The following is a 21,456-nucleotide window of genomic DNA, read 5'->3' on the forward strand; positions in this document are numbered from 1 at the left end:
ATCATGGCTTGTACCAAACATCCCCACCGGATCCAGTGAATGAACTTATTAGAAATGTGTGGTCAGTGAGCAAAAAGAGGAGGCTCAGACTGAAAACCAGCAATTCAGACATGGCAGTTATGATGTTAATCACAACAAAATAATAATAAAAAAAGGGCTAAACTGTGTGGTTGTTTGGATTGGAAACCAGGGAGTGGTGTAACACAAAGTGTGTTGTAACACTAACACAGTTGAACCAATAAGAAATGAGCTACAGTGGTCAAATTACTATGACCAGCACCTTCCTGATTTGACAATACAGATCATGTTAAAATACACAAGATATAGGACCAGTATGTGTATTTTAATGTGTGATCATTGTCGTCTGAATCAGCAGTTGAATTTGACATACAACATCTGCATTAGCTTTTCATCTAAAGGTTTAACTAGAAATATCATGTCTGAGCAGGTGGCAGGGGTTGTAACACTATCCTGTGCACTTATACTGGATACAAAGATTGTCCCATTTTGCACAATGTATAGGCCTACACTTCCCACAATCGTGAGAGTGACTAACACAGACTTGCAAGCACAATGTTTTATTTATTTATTTTTTGATGAACTGTTATGATGATTTTTCATTTTTTTATTAATGTGATGGTTCTAACATTATATTTTGTCATTAAATTACAGAAAGCTAGTTAACACTGCTGCGTGTGCTGAGGGTGCTTATTAAATTAGTGTGGGTGTCAATATATATATATATATATGTGTGTGTATATATTATATATATATATATATATATATATATATATATATATATATATATAATTTTATTTTAATTATAAAATAAAATTAAATAAAACATTGTGCTTTGCTCATTTCTTATTGGCTCAACTGTTTATTTTAATTATAAAATAAAATTCACCCCCCCTTTGTGAAGTCATAGAAATATTCGAAAGTGACATGCCATTCAGCCAAGTATGGTGACCCATACTCAAAATTCATGCTCTTCATTTAACCCATCCTAAGTGCACACACACAGCAGTGAACACACACGGAGCAGTGTGCAGCCATTTATGCTTCAGCGACCAGGGGAGCAATTGGGCCTTGCTCAAGGTATTGATGGACCGAGACTCAAACCCACAACCTTAGGGTTTAGGAGTCAAACTATCTAACCACTAGACCACGACTTCCCCGAGCGATGCAATCATGGATTTTTCTTTTGGTACTGAAAAAAATCTGAATGATAAAAAAAATTTTGTTCTAGTTTCCGTTTACCACTTTTGGGTAGTCGTGGCCTAATGGTTAGAGAGTCGGACTCGCAATCGAAAGGTTGTGAGTTCGAGTCTCGGGCCGGCAGGAGATGTGGGGTGGGGGGGAGTGCATGTACAGTGCTCTCTCCACCCTCAGTACCATGACTTAGGTGCCCTTGAGCAAGGCATTGAACCCCCAACTGCTCCCCGGGCGCCGCAGCATAAATGGCTGCCCACTGCTCCGGGTGTGTGCTCACAGTGTGTGTGTGTGTGTGTTCACTTTGGATGGGTTAAATGCAGAGCAAAAATTCTGAGTATGGGTCACCATACTTGGCTGAATGTCACTTTCATAGATGTTTACCTAACTATGGTAACTTCCCATTCTTTAAAAAAAAAAAAAAAACAGATATGTGAAAAGGTTTCACTGGCCTGTTTACAGCTTTAAAATCGAATTTTAAAATAAAATATTCAAAATGAACAGAAATTGAAGTGTTATGCAGAAATCATGCATAACACTTCAATGTCCAGGTTGCTACGCTCACTAGTGAGGTGGATTGTAGCATAACTCTTTGTACCTGACACTAATTTACAGTTTAAATTGTGCATTCCTAAACTACTTTAACATGTAGCAGACAAATAAAAAAATATGATTTCAGAATCTTGGAGACTTTTCTGAAAAGAAAAAGAATAAAAAGAGTGTTACAACAGTCAACACTCCCCACTCTTCCATACGGAAAGTAACGTTACAACTAGAAAGTCTCTCACACTCTCAATCCATTCTCGCTGATAGGATTGCTATCAATATTACAAGGGAACATTGTGAACATATGATTATGATAAGAGTGCGCAATGTCAAGGCAACTGCTGTAAGACAGACTCCCTTTTCAACAATATTTGAGATACTTCTGAACTCTGTGTAACACTAATCACGCCTAGAACTGGGAGCATTTGTGCATGCGTGCAGAGGCTCAGCAGCACGGACATGATCGAGCATGTGCTGTCGTGAGTGAAGAGACACCCATAGGCCTCATCGTGTCACTCTCTCTCTCTCTCTCTGCTGTGCCTTAAAATAAAGTGCAAAGCCACCAGACATGCGGCCAGCCATTCACAGTGTATGGCATGTGCTGTACCAGCCTCAGTAAACAATCTGATACCTTGAATGCTATTCGCGTGTGTAAAATATAATTCTCAGACATTACTGTAAGTAGGTGCATATTGCATGCAGCCTTCTTAATCATAAAATGCAGACGTGCGGGTAAATGCATGCCTATTTAATAGTTACAACGCACGCATGATTCCCACCCAGAAACCAAACTGGAAGTACATAACCAATTTTGAGATGTAAACCCCCGTGCACTGCACTGTGATGGCTTAGGGGGGAGGCTGACACAAGTTTATATGACACAGTTGTTGCAACACGACCAAATGTTGCACAACAGTAACATGATCCATTATCATAATGCAGGTACAAGCGCTAATAACACGGTCACTGATTTAAAGGGAACGCTTGTATTTACTAACGAGGGAAGAAATCGTTGGACATTTGTTGCAACACAACTGTTCGTCTAAAAAGCACTTTCTGTTGCTCACGTGTAGCTGCAGCGCTTGCTGTGTTCCTGCATGAATGTGTTTACATGAAACAGTTCGCCACTAGCAACACTGACAGAGACGGATCTAACTGTTTATGTCAAAAGTACGGAACCCCCCAAACGAATTCATTCTCCAGAAGAACAAGGACTGCTTTCGACGTCCTGCAGAAACTCATCATAAATCTATGCTTTACGAGTGGATTCAAACTGGATCTAGTTGGAAAGGAGTCAATGCGCATTACATTACCTGTAAAACATATGCGATATGGTCCAGCGATCCAGATCTTTTTCGGGTTGCTTTCAATAAAAAAAGGGAGAAAAAAACTTAAAGCCTTTTCATGTATCGTAGCGTCACTTCCTCGTTCGTAGCAAGAGCGCCACCCGCTGCAAATTCCAAAGTGATGTAAATTTTTCTCTTGCACATTTAATTCAGGAGACACCTTTAGTAAACGTTGTGGCAAGTTTACAATTAAATATACATATATACAACTCCTCATCCTAATGTCATGTGTGCTAAAAAGGGATTACTATAAAAAGACATTTGTTAAACGATCCTATATAAAAATCACATGGTAAAGATTCGCACTAGTGTCCAAGGTAAAGGATTCGCTATGCCCGAATCATTCTTGTGAATCGTTTAGGGATCATTCGAACTAGAACGTTCTGAACGATTCGTTTGTGAATCGAACTGAATCAGTCCGAGAGGTTCTCGATCTCGAGTCAACAACTTCGACTCATATCATTTAAATAAAACTAGCAATTCTAAAATAGTTTAAACTTAATTCACAACAGTGGAAACCACTTGGCTGTTATACATTCTCGGGGCTTATTGCTTTTATAAAACGGTTATTCCATATACGTAGTGAGGTTTCACACTAGTTAAGAGTTCACATTAGTTCACAGAATAAAACAGAGCAAATAAAGTGTAATGATATTGATAAAAACAGAATTCTTCCACCGAACAATGTAGTTCCTCAGAAACAGGCTGTGGTTCCAACAAAGTGGTTCCCAAGCAACACACAGAAGTAAACAAAGGTGTATATTTATAGATTAATTTAAAACAGCTAAGAACTCAACCAATCAGAATCAAGGACCGGAACTATCTATCCGTTTTATAATTCGATTTTAGAACTAATTTGGAACTAACACGAAATTTGATATAAAATACAATTGCAGCAAAAGTGCTGTTTTAATATGCAGAACGAAACAGGAAAAATTGCTTAATTTTCCTGTGTTCATGCTAGCCAATAATTGTCTTGAGGTCTGCAAAAAGATTAAATACCTTGGTCATTGTATTGCAGATGATATGAATGATGATGATGACATATACAGACAGTGTTATAAGTTATATGCACAGGCAAACACTATAGCACGTAAGTTTAGTTACTGTTCTACTCGAGTTAAAGTGGCTCTGTTCAAAGCTTACTGTACACCTCTCTATACAGCCCATCTGTGGTCTTCTTACAAAAAATCTACCATGCAGAAGTTACAAGTTGCCTACAATGATGCAATGAGAATTTAACTCAAGGTTCCCAGAGGAGGGAGTGCTAGTCAGATGTTTGTATCTGTAGGAGTAACCACACTGAAAGCACTTTTAAGACATTTGATGTTTAAATTTATGCAGCGTCTGGATGAGTCTACTAACAGTATTATGGTTGCACTCTCAAATCCCTTAGTGAGTTGCTACAGGTACACATCCAGACTGAGAGTGCATTGGCTGAAATGTCTGTATGTATTTTAATTATTGTATTTGCTTTTTTTTTTCTTACTGATTGTTGTTTGTTTGTTTTGTTTGTTTTTATCTGTCCTGTCTTGCGTGGCTTTTGGACATGAGTCTGGCAAATAAACTGAATTGAATTGAATTGAATATTAACACCAAACTCAGTGCAGCACTGTCGCATGAACGATGATCCTGGAGATGAATGTTGCCATGGAGATTAGGGGAGTGTGTGGATGGATGGAGATGGAGTTGGTGTAGTGGAGGCCAGCAAGTCAGGCATTATCTGGGCACTACTGTCACCTCATTCAACTGGCCTTGGCAAACCTACAGTGTGATGGATGGCAGCCTTTTGCAAAAGGTACAGTGCTCATTTTGGCAAGGTTGATTCATAGTCTTCAGGTTTGTGGATGTGTGGTGTACTGGTTCTCGCAGGTTGACCCAGAGATGGTCGATGGTCACCTGTCGTATGTTCTAGGAGCGCTGGGCATGCCTGGACTCACTGCTCTATTAGGTGTGAGAGAGAAAGGTCATGTGACTCCAGGAAGCCAGCAGGAGATGGTCATCAGTGGAGCAGCTGGAGCTTGTGGGTCGATTGCTGGACAGGTAATATGCAACTAGAAATAGGAAATCGGTCTATTCACTATATTTTTGTTGGACTGTTAGACTTAGTAACACTTTAGTATAGGGACAAATTCTCACTATTAAAATTGTTTAGCATGCACATTATTAACATATTGGCTGTTTATTAGTACTAATGAAACATATTTTGCATGACCATATTCTACATCCTTAATCCTAAACTTAATAACTAGCATACTAACTTTTAATAAGCAGCTAATTAAGAGTTTTTTAAGGCAAAAGTCATAGTAATGGTTTGTTAATAGCGAGAAATTGGACCTTAAAATAAAGTGTGACCAAATTAATAAATCAATCAATTATATGTAAATTAGCATATATATATATATATATGAATGATTTCTTTTTTGGTGGGGCATAAAGTGAAAATTATTATGGTAATACAACTGATTCAGTAATAAAGAACAGAGAACTCATTAAATAATGAAATTCTTACATATAAATTCTTAAATATGAACCTAGTTTAGAATAATAATTTATTATTACTCAGAAAAAAGCAATGACACAGTTTTGCTAAAATATTTTGTGTAGCAAATCAAAGTCATTTGGTGCTATCAACATGACAAAACAACCTAAAATATGAAATGATATCATTGACAGGACCCCTGCATGACTGTATGTCAAAGTTAATAATCAGTCAGATCCTGTAAAATCACACATCTTATGATAAAACAGATGGTGTCAGGTGCGACTCCCAGGAACGTAATAATATTTTTTTATATTTCATGATGTTTGGGTATAAAATATAAATAAATATAATAAAAATAATAAATACTAAAAAGTAAGTTAACATTGGAAAAAAAAAAAAAACTTTATTTATTGTGTCATATTTTGAAAATAGTTTGGGTATTTGTGGCTCTGACCAGAAATGCCAGGCCTTGGTAACAGAGCTGGGTTTTACAGCAGGGATAAACCACGAAAAAGGAGATATCAGCTCAGCGCTGAGGGAGCACTGCCCCACAGACATTGATGTATACTTTGACAACATAGGGGGTCCCATCAGTGATGCTGTTATATCACAGGTACAGTATGTCCTGCCCTCAGTGTTTATGTCAGTTTCTGTGGGTCATTTGTGTTCACGTGCAATACGCTCCCTGTGCAGATGCATCCCGGTGGTTACCTTCTGGTTACAAACATACTTTATCGATTGTATACATGGTATCATATTACCAACTTGCAACAATACAATAATATGTTCACAGGGAGAGGTTTGTTGTGTTGAACTACATTGAGAAGCATGAAGAAGATCTTGTGCAGCTCAGCCGCTGGGTAAAGACGGGCCAGATGTTTCCTCACATGAAAGATGCCATAAACCTTTTGTACATTGTATTTCTCCTCTTAATTTTACAGGTGTTGGAAACTGTTGTAAATGGTATAGAAAACATGGGAGGTGTGAGTTTATTATTGTTATTATTTTCTCGTGTATTGAAGTGTACTTTGCATGCATATTGCATGAACTGTGTTTATTTTAATGCATGTATGCACTATGCATATTTCAGGGGCGTTTTGCTCCATGATGACCGGAGGCAATATCGGTAAACGTTGTCAAACATCTGCATCTGGTGCAGTCATTATAAATCTGGGCTGGTAACCGAAAGGTAACTAAAAAGGGACTATCAAAAAGATATTTGAGGTTTCTCCAGTGGGACTGTCCCTTTAAGTGTGCTGCAAGTCATTTTGAATAAATGCATCAGCTAAGTTGACCTAACATGTAAAAAAATAAAATTATAGGAAATAGTTCACCCAACATTAAAATTAAAATTTGTAATGTAATGATGTTTGCCTTGCTCTAAGTGTCAATTTTAAAATAAATTTACTGTCAGTTTTTGGTAATATGTATATAGTTTCAAGCACCGTTTGAGGTTTGACACTGAAAATGCACATACATATAGTATGTTAACAAGTATTTGGGAAAGTCCCATTTATTTGATCAAAAATCTTTATGATTTGAAATAACTGTTTCCATTTTTATAAATATAAAAAAATGTAATTTATTCCTGCAAGTCTGATCTTTCATCAGTCATTATTTCTGTGTCAAAGGAAAGAAAGGAAACAACAAAATATGTCACAATATGAAACCCCTTTAATTTGGTGTACATAAAAAAACAATATAAATCTCAATACAAGATGATTCAGAGTTGCAGAAACATGGCAAATATAAATTGAGGTAATTTCATGTTGGAAAGCAACATTGTCAGGTGTAAAACAGAATAAAGAATCTATTTTGGCAGTATTTTGTGGTGAAGCAAATTGTTAAAAGAGAATTCTGATTCAATTCCAAGTAAATATGTATTCATTATTCACTGAAAAGAACCTATTTTGTGCCTTCCACAAAACAAATGTGAACAGCACTTTCCGGCATGAACTACAAAAGCCACGTGACCCAGAGAAACCCAGAATGCCCATGAAACAGTGCAGAACAGCTGGAAGGAATATACATTACAATATCAATGTGGATGCATACTAAAACATAAAAATAAAACAAGATATACAGCAGTTCAAACCAAATCACATATTAGCAGATATTTCATCATCAAACGTTCAAAGTCCTGTTGGTTCACCACAAATCTAGATTAACATACAGAGTAAATGTGGAATCTTCTAAAAAGGTTCGTTCTCACTGTTATGCGCCTTAAAATGGCAACAAAACTCTTTAAAAAAACAAAAACATTCAGGGCATTGAAAGACAAACTAGAGCAGCCTATTGTTCAAGTCTTTACTTTCCTGAGAGACAACGGGAATGTCAGTGAATCCACCAGAAACTCTTGTCACAGCTCTTTCTGGATTATGAGGGCAAAAAAGGCAGACCTCAATGGCAACCCAGAGCCGCTTTTCAAACTAACTGATGGCCATTGTGTTTGTGTGGTCTGCAACTGTCAAAAACCTACTATAAAAGAGCTGCTTCACAACATTTCCCTAATAAACGTTTGACAGAGTTGTGCACATTTGACTATTTCCATGTGTTCAGTGTCTTCTTTTATGTGCTGCATTGGGATGTTCCCTTCAGCAGTCCAAAAAGTCTGGCTTTAATCCTCAGCATGTGTTGAAGTGGACATTATTAAGTGTATTAACTGTGACTATGCAACAAAAATGTTCTACATTCATTCTCATCTAGATAAATATAGTGGTTTCATCATTTGTAATATGTATAATCAGTTAGTTGTTGTTCAAAATGATATCAAAACATAATACACAACACTTGAAAGTCTTTGAAACACAAATAAAGATGTTTTAATGATTACTGAAATATTTCTGTCCCTTTCCTGCTTGGAAAAGTTTGGTTTGTTCTCATGCATCAAGCATGTGTGGTTGAGCTTCTCTTAAAACATCTTCATTTGTGTTTTGATGAATGATGAACGAAAGTCCTACACGTATGGAATTAATTGAGTAACTGATGTCAATTTTGGGTGAACTATCCCTTTAATGCCGACATATTCTTGTCAGTGTTGGCATTCTGTGTCAAGTAATTTTGTACAATGACTTCTAAAACATGTAATTGGACCCTGTTCAAGGCAATTTCTTGTTGCAATAAATTTAAAAGAGCTCAAATTCAATATTTATTTTGTTAAGTAGCGGTGTAATAAGTGCGATAATGTACAGTCATTTAGTCATTATAGAGTCCTGATCGTCTAATCCAGGGGTGTCAAATTCAGTTCCTGGAGTGCCTCTGTCCTGCAGAGTTTAGGTCCCACCCTAATTTAACACACCTGAACCATAGTAATCAGGGTCTTCAAACGCACTACAAACTTCCAGACAAGTGTGTTGAAGGGAAATAGGGCTGTCACAATTCATCCATTTAATTTGAGTACTCAGTTTTTAAAAATCCTCTATTGCATTTGGCCATTGTCGAGTAATCTGACAAGATGCATTATAAGACCGTTTACCAAGGCTGCATAAATAATAACCATTTTAAAATTATAATAAAGCATAATGCTACTGTGAATTCCCAAAGCTATGATTCAATGAAATATATGCGCTTTATTAACATGCGTACAGGTTACGTAAGTGCATGTCAGAGTGGTTCAGTTAGCAGTAAATGCTGCTCTACACAAACTGTTATAATTTCCATGCATGGATCATCTCAAACTCCATTTCCGCATATTGCTGTGAGTTTGAGTTTACCATAACATTCATCTGGGAATGCAATGTGCACCAGATTCAGTTGAATCAGAATCAGATTTGTAAGGATAATCATTTATAAACTTGCACATACACTGGGGAATACATTACTTTCTCAATATGATAACTGTCAATCACAATTTAAAATAAAAGTTTAAACCCTTGCTCTGAGATTTGATGTACACGTATTCAAGAAACTGTCATAAAGAAACAGCCTAAAATGAAAGATTAAGTGGACCATTGAATTAAATGTTGTGAGTGGCGCCCTCTGCAGGCATTTGTTATAATGCGTAATGTACGTTAGCTCGTTTCTAATACATTATGCATTTTAACAGTTTTGTTCAAGAAAACCATAGGATTACTTGCTTTTGATACTTTATTTGAACTAATTATTATTGCCTCATTGCTATTACACAGTAGTCAACATCTGAAGTGGATAAAAAAAGTTCAAAGTTTTCCTAAGACAAGAACGCATTATGCTTTTAGGTTTAAGGACAACTTTGATTTAAATATTTTGATCCACTTCAAATGTTGACTAGTGTATATACATTTGAAGTAATTTTAAAAGGCTATTGTTCGCTTAGGGCTAATTTTTTACTACAAAAAAATGAAGTACAGTAATCCGATTACACGATTAATCGTCAGAATAATCGACTGAATACCTGACTACTAAAATAATTGGCAGTGACAGCCCTTGAGGGAAACTGATATTAGCCCTCCAAGAGCAGGATTGGACACCCCTGGTCTAATCTGATTGGCTGAGCAGCGTTCCATACACAGTTTAAATCTGTGTGTTGCTTGGTGACATGCAAAGCTTTATGCTTTGGCTTCTTTTGGAACTACTTTGGTAGATTGGCAGATAAAATCATTAATAGCCCATAATGACTGGCTTCATCCCTTAAATCATCCTTCACGTATTATACCTTGTCTACAGGTGTAAAAAAATTATAGAATCCCTTCTTTACGGTGTAGTTTATATGCATTAAAACAATTTGAGGATCCATATTGACTGATCGTTGGCAGTTTCATTCAGAAACATTAAGATATTATTATATATTAACTGAATACTATTTTCTCTATCCTCTATCTCTATCGTGAAGACCGCTGTGAATGGAGGGAAGAGCTTGGCATAAAACATGATGCAGGTGAAGGCCTCTCTTCAGCTGTCACCGTCATGATGGCCGCTTGGTCTTTCTGCCACTGAAGAAGTTAGGTGGTGTTCCCCACCATGCCCTGTACACCAACAGCAGACCCATGAGCAGGGCCCAGGTACGTACGGGAGAGAGGAAGAATGCCAGCAGCCCATAGGTCTCCAGCAGGAAGTAGCAAGAATAGGCCTGCCAAATCATGAGGACCAGCATGCCCATGTGCATGGCCAGATTCCTCCAGCGTCTGCCTGGCCGGCAGAAATGCGAGCGAAAGCTGGTACCGCGAGACCTGTGATGAAGACTCCAGCAGAGGTAATAAGTGAGAGGCATATTGAAGAAGAGCACCTGTGGATGACAGACGGCATGTTAGGACCCGGTCTTTACGATTAGTATGATCTGCACCTACTGTAGGTCTTGAATTACCTGTGTGACTCCCACGACATAGGAAAGACTGCCTTGAAGGAAATGGCCATCCACAAACACGCCAAAAGCAAAGCAGGCTCCTTTGTGTCCATCAATGACTTCGCCAATGAACCATGGACCTGAAAAAACAGAATATAAAATGCTCTGTTCTTTCTTCACAGTAATTGCAAGGACATGTTGAGACCAAGTTCATTCTGAAAAATCTTCACTAAGAAGGGCTACACAATTTCAAATTTTCCCTTGATATTGTAATCATGATTATTCATTTCGCAGTGTAACCTTATGAGGATCAAAACAAGTGACACCTTAAAAATTCTGTTTCTGTCAGCGTCAAGATTTACTCACCCTCATGTCATTCCTAACCTGTATGACTTTCTTTATTTTGTGGAGATATTTTGAAGAAAAACACATTTGTTTTTTTTGTTCATACAATGAAAGTAAATGGGACTAAATCATTTTTTTCAGTTTAATCTATCTTTGGTGTTCCACAGAACAACTTGTTATAATAAATATCATTTAGAATGTGACAACATGAGTAAATTTTCAGCTAAATTTTCATTTGGGTGAACGATCCCTCTACATCCATATGGTGTTGAATGTAAATTCAGACTAGGCCTGGGCTGTCAGGATTCCTCGATTCAATTCAAGTACTCAGTTAACCGTGCCTACTAACTGACAAAATACCGGAAGTGGCACGTTCCCCAGAGGAGAATCCATAAATGCATTATTAGACCATTTTCCAAGACTCAATGATATATTAAACCCATTTAAAAATCATAATGTTATTGTGAAAGTGTCAAATGCTGTGATTTAATTAAATAAATATATTTGATGCAGGTTTAATATACGTATATATAATTATTTACAAGCGTGTATTGTAGGTTGAGTTCATACATCTTGGAGCGGCTGTTATCATTTACATGTGGGGAGCATCTCAGACTCCATCTCTGCATGTTGTTTTGTTATAACATTCATCTGGGAACGTAATGTGCGCCATTTCCTCAGATTTATAAGGTAAATCATTTATAAACCTATGCAAGCACAAGAGAATAAATCAATATCTTTCCCAATATGCGATTACAAAATAAAGCATTTCCGGCCAAATAATAAAGATAAAGTGGACACTTGAATTAAATATTAGTCATCATTAAACAAGGTTCAGATCATGCGGTTAAGTGTAAAAACAATCGTCAGGCCATTGGTGCTCTCTGTAGTCAATTTGATAATGCTTAATGTACGTTTATAATACGACTTACCTAATGCTGTACACAGGTTGAACAGCAGCAGAGGATAGAAGAACGTGTTGCTTTTACTGACAAGATGCAGAGATGTCCACTCTTGAGAGGACAATCCTGATGGATTATAAGAGTATATAGTGTTAAGTGTCTATTATGCTCCTGAAGACCATTTATATTCAGTTATAATGACAGGACCACATAAATACCTCTTATAGAAGATACAGGCATAAATCTGAAGAGCACAAGCCCAGCAAGGTTTAGTAAAACTATGCCCACAAAGCCAATCCGTGCCTGTGAAAACACACAGCCATTGACATGCATATGATATTCATTAACAGCAAACTATTAACTATAAACTTTTGATGTACTTTTGTGATAAATGTGTTTTATGCAGAGTATTTACTGTTGAATCCTTATCCCAGACACAGATTTTAATCTTCTAAAAATCCAATACAATATAATTAATTATGCCATGTTTAAAGCTATGAGAATTTAAAGGGATAGTTCACCCAAAAATTATTCACAAAAAGTGTCAGTAACTCACAAAAATTTCTTAATTAGTGTTCTGAAGATGAACAAAGGTCTTACGGGTTTGGAACGACATGAGGGTGAGTAATTAATGACAGAATTTTCATTTTTTCCCTTATCCCCTCATTTTATCTCCATCCCTAACTGAAGAATGAAGTAAACAGCCATTCCAATATTTATTGAGATCAATGATTTGCTTTCATTTTTGTACCAGTATGTAGTGGTCTGTGAGGAGGATGAAGGACTGCATGAAGCCGAAGCTAGGAGTGAGGCCTTCCTCCAGTGTGAATGGCTGCTCTCGCACTTTTGAGCGACCTGCAGAGTCCTGGGACACGGAGCCAGAGCACAAATGAGAAAAGCTCACACTGTACCATTTCCTTACAGTAACAATACAACCATTTCTATCCATTCAAATAAACAATTGCTATGTTTGCTAAGGTTTTCATGGCATGTTGTTCTCCTGTGTTTTCTTGTTGGTTGCTGAAGCCCATCTCTACAATATTCTGGTCTCCAGATATTACTCTTATAAAGTCTACAGGACCAGGCAAAACGGTTTAGAAGAGCAACAGCACCTCTTCTAAATGAGCCATGTTTAATACTAGAAATAGGGGTTTGTTCGAATCATTATTTACCTCCACTTTAACTCTGATCGTGTGCAGTCCTGTAGTGTATAGCGTTGGGTCCCATTGCAGCACGTATAAAGGACCCCCTGCGCTAAACGCTTTCCCCAGTGAAACTCCATCCACATTCACATGCACAGCTGTGATTGGAGATTCAGAGAAAGCCAGGAGCCTGTAGAAGCGACACACGGCACATTGAGCAATTAGTGCAATCTCAAACTATGACGTTTCTCCGTAGGACAGAACAAGACAAGCATGCAGAGGATAAACACAAACGTGAGGTTTGGATGAGAGACGATAATGTTTCGGAGCGCTTTGAGTTTCAAGAGGACACACGTAGAGACACCTGATGTGCGTGGACCTGCGGATACGAGCCAGAGGCTCCACTCCTGGGTGCAGGTACTGGGCGTCTTTGGGATTGGTGATGAGCACAGCTGGCCAGTCCTCAAACGTCATGTCAGTGAAACTAAGCAGGTCATGGTCGAAAGCCAATATCCTGTACCTGAACCAAGGGAGAAACTTTGTGTCAGTGCATTTTTATAACCGCTAAGGTAAGCTATGTCTTCCTCATATATCAGATGTTGTTCCTGTATTTGCTTACATAGTCAGCTATGTTCATCATGCAGCATTCCCTTGAGCGTGGGAACCTACCTGCGGTTGTCCATCCAGTCTCCCAGCTCTAACTCCAGCGTGCCTCCTTGATGTCGACTGTGCAGGACCGGCATGAAGCCTCCTAGTGTATGTAGGTGCCCACACAAATACGCCACGGCTGTACTGTTAAAAAACAATGGATCAAATTTGAGACTCAACAGAATATGGTGAATATTTTAAAACAGAATCGAATGCAGCTTGTTAGCTCTTTAGCATTATTCCCTTCAAGTGTTTAACAGCACTGTGACTGAATATTACAGCATTTCAGACCAGAATTCGTGTTCTAGGGTTCAGATGAAGGTCAGATGGCATGGTCTCAGATCGGATTTAGAATGACATTTGAAAAGTCGCAGCTTCAGATGGCAGAGTCACAGGCCACTTACAGGTCACTAACGGATCATTGCACACAAAAATTGTAAGCACTTTTGCAACATATAGGGATTTTGTTTTTTTAAATCAAGATATTTTTTAATAAAGAAACTACTGGCTACAAGGTTTAAATAAACACTGGAAAGTTTAACAGGTTAATAAAATGAAATATTTGAAAAAATAATTTATAAATTAATTAAAAAGTTACTGATATATATATATATATATATATATATATATATATATATATATATATATATATATATATATATATATATGCGCATGTATATAAGTGCTGTCAAACGCATTCAAAATAAAAGTTTTTGTTTGCACAATATGTGTGTGTACTGTATTTATTTATTATGTACATATGAATATATACATATATATATACACATACACAGTGGGGCTTTAAGAGCCCGAGATGCATTAAGAGCTGGGGGGTGAAAACTTTTGGAATTTGAAGATCAAGGTAAATTGTACTTAATTTGTGTACCGGGAAACATACAAGTACCTTCTGTTGCTTACGGAGGGCAGAACTAAATTGAAAAAAAATTATATTTCAACAAAATAAGACAAATTTGGCCATCTTCATCGTGTCCAAAAGTTTTCACCCCCCAGCTCTTAATGCATCTTGTTTCCTTCTGGAGCATCAGTGAACGTTTGAATCTTTTTTAATAGTTGTGTTTGAGTCCCTCAAATGTCCTCAGTGTGATAAGATGCATCTCAAAATCATAAAGTCACTGCTTGAAAGGGTTCAAATATGTAAAGATGCTGGAAAACTGAAGAATCTGCAGGACCTTAAAGATTTTTCTGAAGAACGCTGCTCAGTTTAACTGTTCAGAACAAAACAAGGGATTCATGCACAACAATCACAAAACAGAAAGACAGTCGAGGATCATCAGGTAAGAGAACACAGTCCTAAGAACCAAGGGTTCCCAAACTTTTGAGTAGGGTTATTTTAATAATTTCAGCATTTATTTTGTCTTGTGGAATAAATGTTAAAATATTTTATGTACAATATCTTACTCAGGACAGTACTAAATAAAAAATAACATGCATTTGGTATGATCCCTCTTATTTTTTCTCTTATTTTTTTTAAAATTACTCATATTTTCACAGATTCTGCAAGGGGTGCCCAAACTTTCAATCCCCACTGTATATACACAGTGCCTGCGCATATATTATGTACACAAAAACTTTTATTTAAGAAAATATTAATCATTTGACAGCACTATTAACTAATACTAATACTAATATATATTTATATACACACCTACATATACGCACACAAACACACATTCAGATTTTCTGAGTTACGGATTTGAAATAATTTGTATGATTACTTTTGTATGGACAGAAACAAAAGTGCGTATGGTCTAAGTATATATATATACATATATATATATAAGTCAACCATTGTTTTTCTTGTTTTCATTACAATATTTTGTAGAGACTTGATGTTGTAAGTAACTGTATTTATTTCTATTAATCTACACCACTGATCAAAAATGTTATATTATCGTATTATAATTTTTATATGGACTTAACCTCACAAACTCTAAAAACAAGTTGTTTTCTAATGTTTTCAGTATAGTCATGTATAGAAATTTTGCACTGTTATTTAATTATTATTTTTTCCTGCTGGTCCTTTATTGTAATGTAATCTCATCTCAGACAAACAAACCCCTAACAGAACAGTTACTGGTCACTTTATATGCTGGTCACATGCTCTCTTCCTGGCTAAGTGGGCCATTATTGGCGGTCAGTAGGGAACCATTTCAGATTGGTTGACAGTTTCAACACAAGATTTTTCCAAACCTCATGAGCTCTCGGATTCCTGGGAAGGGGGAGATGACAGTGGAAGTGGTATAATGTCCAAACCAGATGGAGTTGTTACTACTCAGACTCTCCTCTCTAAAGGTCGCCAACATGTCCATCTGAGTCTATGGGGAACATCACATTTCAGCCGAAGGGGAGAGTTGTCATCACATTTACAGAAGCAAAGCTAAAATAATCTCTAATACCTGATTGATAATTCCATAGAAGTTATAGGGTCGTTTGGGTCCAGGGGTCAGAGTGGCATCGGCACAAATGAAAGAGTAGTTCCCAAAAGGAGTTCTGTGTATGTAGTGGAAGGATCCAACTTTCTGATTGGCAGAGTATTTCCTAAGTGTTCAGGAATGGAGAAAAATAAGACAACATTTCTTCTCAATAAAACCATTAAGTGCGCATTACTGTCGACTTTAATATTGGAACCTTCTTGTAGCTTTATAGTCATTATGTTCTGCATTTGTAATATTTGTACAGACCTGTAATAATTGTTCACGCTCTCCAGTGAAATAATATTAAAGGCATCTGAGGAGACAAGAAGAAAATATAAGACAAGATTTCCTGGAAATGAAAGAAGAGCAGGGACAAAATAACTGATAACTGAGCTCTTATTACAGGTCTGGCAGTTTTCGTAATGTAACACCAGTTACAGGACCTGTGGGGAAATGGGATAACGGGAATAGAGGAAAAATGATATGCGAGATATGGGAGTTCATTAGAGATGTTCATTAACCACCACCAAAAAGTCCATGCATTCTTCATAGCAGGGCTCCAGACTAACTATTTGTACTAGGAGCACTGTAACCCCTGACTGAACATTTTTAAGAGCACAAGCAGAAAATTTAGGGGCACACCTTTAAATCAGCCTGCAACGCAATACTATAACTGAACTGTACTTCATACACAAATAAGTGCAAAATTCAGAAGAAAAAAAATCTGATTTCTTGATGATTTTATATTTTAGAACAGTTTATAATTGTGATTTTTTTCATTTATAAATACAAATCTGCTGCCACTTACAGGTTATAATGGTGATTGATGTATTTTTAACATTTTACATTAGTGTTTGTTCACCACAGTATATTTTGGTCATCCCATTAAAAATAACATCGAAATCGGATCACTTTGGAGCTTTAAAGTGCTGGAAACAGTTGGATGAAATGCTTGAAAGTCATTGAAAATTTGATCGCATCTCACCAGATCTCGCAGCAATCTTTATTCATCCTGCGGCGAATTCAGACGCTTTTCACTGGATCTCGCAGCGCTGTGCTGTTTGTTTCCGAGGTAAAGCAGTTTTGAGTTTGGACCAGTTTGTTTTCATCATGGTCCAAGCTGATAAACGGTCTGTGCTTAGCAGCTCAAATGAGTAGCGGGATTTCGTTTCACGCTTTTGTTTTGTTTGACGTTTCTCATATGCAACGGAAATGGAAGTGTCACACTACTGCGACCGTTCACAAAATGTAGCCGCACCGGTGTAGGTGTACTTTTATGGCACGTGTTTCTAGGTTTTCAGTCTGAATCAGCAACCAATTGTATGGAAAAGAGCAGCATGAAAAATTATCTAAATATCTCTTTTTGTGTTTGACAGTCAAAAAAAAAAATCATATAGGTTTGGAATATGTATAAATGAAAAAAAATCAATTTATAATGAATGCCATTGTAACTATCGGAATATAAAAAAGTTGAAGTACAAAAATTACAAAAAATGTAAAAGAATTTAAAGCTAAATAGAAATATATAAAAAAAAAATAATGACATAAGTACATACAAAATTATGGAAAAAATTGCTAATTCAGCTAATTCAAAATATGTATATATATATATATATATATATATATATATATATATATATAAATAACACTGCAGAAATATCTTTTTGTGGTAAACTATCACTTTAAATAAAGATAGGAAACTGGAGGAGTAATGATAAACAGCCTTGTGATTGCAAAGTTGTTATTAACCCACTATAGTTTGTTCTGAGTCACAACAAGCGGCAATATCCTGTTTAATAGAGTAGGCTTCATTTCAAGTCATTAGTGTGACATAAGAGTGTCCAGCTGTCTTCACTCAATGTCCTTTAATTTTTTTACTGCCAACAGACACTGGGACAAAGACAAACAATTATTTGTCCCTGACCAACAGTGACATGCAAAGAGGAAGCTTATTTCTGCGCTTTATTTTAGCTCTCTCACCCAAACCTTCATAATGATCTCTGGACAGTCTGCTTCTGCTCCAGTTTATGTTTAAAGGTGGATTTTCATGCTTACTTTTTCTAAAAACCGTAACCTTTCATATGCAAGGTTATTTTTGTTTTTTATCTTTCATATTTTCCCTTTTCATCATACATATTAATAAAAAAAAATATATATATATTTTTTAAATCACTACCTATCTACCCTTTAATAGTTATATTTTATCTCAAATTCGGGTTGGATTGTTTGGGTAAACCGGTTTGACAATGATCGATATTTTCTAATCTCCAGCCTTGAAAATCATAATTTAAAATAATAATAATAATACTCACCATGGTTTCCTCGAATGTCAATCCATTTAGTTCGTTCCAGCACTCGCGATCTTTTCAGGACGTTGTGGTAGGCCTGCCACTCCACTTCATGCTGAAGAGAGCCCATTTTATTCTCAGTCTTTGCATCTGTTAAGTCCCCTGTTAAATAAAGTCAAAATGTGGGTTTATGTTGCATGCATGTATAAAATCTCATTTGACTTCATATACAGTAAGCAATGTATGGCAGCTCACCTGTGGCCAGCACGAGGTCAGGTTTGATCACATCAATAGTGTCACTACAGAACTTCTCGAAGTCTGGAATGCGCCTGGGATCGCGGAAACGACTGATATGGATGTCAGAAACCTGCACAGAGGAAGCAGCGTGTTTAGAAATCAGTTAATAATGAGGTTTCACACAAGCATGCTTGTAGTTAACGGTGAGTGCTGGAAATCTCACACACAAAACTCGCCTGTTTATAGAATAAGTGTCACTGGTATATTAGAGGAGACAAGTCTTGGGTGCGAGTCAGCAGAAGGATTCATGTTTTATCATCCAAACTATGACACTGGGGCTTTATGCACACTGTATAATACATATCTGATGTGACAAGTATTTGTGTCCAGGATGTCATACAGTACATAGTGTAGATAGAAAATACCAAATAGTATCAGTATATGTTAATAAAACTGTCATTTTAGTGTGCGCAAACATTTCTAAGCAGGTGAATTAAAGAATGATGCTATATTATACATATATTATTTTTATGACAAATAATTGTTGTGATGGTTACGTTTTAATGTTTTACAATGTTTTAAATCATAGTTTCTTGTACAGTATAGTGATCAGAAGGGTTATGCGCGCACACATTAATTAAGTCTTCCATTTTGAAATCTTTTAATAAAAATAACTATTCCATTTGTCTTTCCAGGTCAATATGTCTTTACAGACTCATATTTAAAGAACCAATTATTAGCTTTCATCGTTGGCCGCTTCACATATTAGACAGCTTTACAAATGTTATATATATATAACATTTATATATAAATAATAAATATTTATAAATATAATAAATATTTTCACTTATCATTAACTAACAGCAGAATAATAAGGTTATTCTAAAATAATATATTATATATACAGATTTAACTTTTTTTTTATTGCGTTACTCAAACGGTGTTATTCTATCATAAATAGAAATAATGCATATACATATAGTTTTTTTTTACCTATTAAAAAATGCATTAGTGGAAAGACCTCTTGTAGGTCTACCCAGTATTTTGTATTAAGAGTAACATATTAATATTTATCAATGAAATCAGCACACTGTCTGTAAACTCTGTATGACTTATTACAAAAGACTATCAGTGGAAGTGTGTGACGTGTCCTCAAGGGGAAAACAAGTCCTTTCAGTTTTTGTAGCCCACACACACTCGTCTCGTCGTGACCATACCAGTTTATCGAGCACTCATGGTTATAGAAGTTAGGCAATACAGTTAAACTATACAATGTCAATGGCAATACAATTGCCTAAATATTTCATTGCTTAAATCTTTCACACAACAGCCGTCTTTACCGCGCGATGAATTAATTATTATGGCAGAACGCAAAATAAAAGCCGTCCCCAATCAATCACACGATGAGCCCAGTGACGGACTAATGACAGTGTGACACATTCATGACCTCTCTCTCACCTGCACAAACCAGAACACCCTGTCCCGCTGGCCGCCGGGGTACGGGGGGCCGGTGTCTCTGGACGGGTGTAGACTGCGCTTTGGGTGCCGGGAGCTGTCATAGCTGTCAACCAGCCAGGAAGTGAAGCAGGCGAGCAGCAGCCCAACAGTCACCAGAGCCGCGAACAGCCGGAGCATCCTGCCGAGATCACACTACCTTCACCGAGATCCCGTCAAGCGCTTCTCCTCTTCATGCTGGAGGACACTGATGGGGATTCCGACAGCTCACATCCTGCTCTCGCTTCAGTGACAAGCAAATCAGCGCGCTGTAATCGCCAACATCATCCATTAGAAACTTCCGGGTGACAGTATCCTGTCCGGAGAAATAAAACTGAAGGAAGGGGAAAATGGCCGAAGGGGGCGGAGCTATGCTGCTCTTGGCCCGGAAGTTACGCTTAACCGACTTGAAATGTTACATTTTTTTTTTATTTACAATATTAAAAATATAATAAATAATTAGTGATGTCAAACAATTAATCGCATCCAAAATAAAAGTTTGTGTTTACATAATATATGCGTGTGTACTGTGTATATTTATAATTTATAGATAAATATACATAATGCATGTATATATTTACATACAGATATATAACAAAATGTTGATTGTATATTAAATTATTTTTTAAATGTGATTTAAATTCATCCTTCTCTGATGTTGTAATTTTTTTTTTGTTGATGGGTAAATATCATATCCATACTTGTAAATGGAAAAAAATGTAAATGGAAAAATGTAAAAAATGTGAGTCAAAATGTTTCAAAATGTTTTTTGGTCAAATGTTTCATAGCTTCACATGGTTCAAAAAATGTAATAGAAAATCTGAAAAGTAATTCTTCTCTTTTTCAAAATATCTATTATTATCATTTTTTTTTTCTTTATAATGTCTTCATCAACTACAACTTGAGTTTCATCCTTATTTTTTTTCCTCTTTAATGTACACTCTGTGTTGGTCTCAATGAAAGTGTCTTACATTGTTGGTTCGCTGTCTTATGTAAATTAAGCAAAAAAAAAAAGTTACTTGATGTGGGTGTGTTTATATATTAATATACAGACTACATAAATATACAGAGAACATAAACATTATGTAAACAAAAACCTTTATTTTGGATGCGATT

At 36.5% G+C, this 21,456-nt stretch overlaps 2 protein-coding genes and 1 pseudogene across 2 annotated transcripts in view; 1 reads left to right on the forward strand and 2 right to left on the reverse strand.

Annotated features, from left to right (window-relative positions):
- Positions 1–3,229, reverse strand: part of mideasb (mitotic deacetylase associated SANT domain protein b) — a 28,658-nt gene extending 25,429 nt beyond the window's left edge. The window contains exon 1 of the mRNA XM_052580394.1: positions 3,072–3,229. The gene's annotated coding sequence lies outside the window, so the exon portion shown is untranslated. The remainder of the gene's footprint in view (positions 1–3,071) is intronic.
- A 1,271-nt stretch (positions 3,230–4,500) lies between these two features.
- Positions 4,501–6,771, forward strand: LOC127976011 (prostaglandin reductase 2-like; annotated as a pseudogene).
- A 474-nt stretch (positions 6,772–7,245) lies between these two features.
- Positions 7,246–20,666, reverse strand: LOC127976196 (transmembrane protein 62-like). Its single transcript, XM_052580457.1, has 14 exons — positions 20,305–20,666; positions 18,865–18,976; positions 18,634–18,771; positions 16,589–16,634; positions 16,304–16,445; positions 16,098–16,222; positions 13,908–14,030; positions 13,603–13,758; positions 13,269–13,428; positions 12,848–12,961; positions 12,315–12,399; positions 12,127–12,222; positions 10,871–10,989; positions 7,246–10,792 (listed from the first exon to the last, which is right to left on the reverse strand). The coding sequence occupies exons 1-14, from the start codon at positions 20,479–20,481 to the stop codon at positions 10,472–10,474; spliced, it is 1,914 nt and encodes a 637-aa protein (XP_052436417.1). The 5' UTR covers positions 20,482–20,666; the 3' UTR covers positions 7,246–10,471.
- Between the last annotated feature and the right edge of the window lie 790 nt (positions 20,667–21,456).

This window comes from Carassius gibelio, chromosome B17 (genome assembly GCF_023724105.1).
Source record: "Carassius gibelio isolate Cgi1373 ecotype wild population from Czech Republic chromosome B17, carGib1.2-hapl.c, whole genome shotgun sequence".
Classification (NCBI taxonomy): domain Eukaryota; kingdom Metazoa; phylum Chordata; class Actinopteri; order Cypriniformes; family Cyprinidae; genus Carassius; species Carassius gibelio.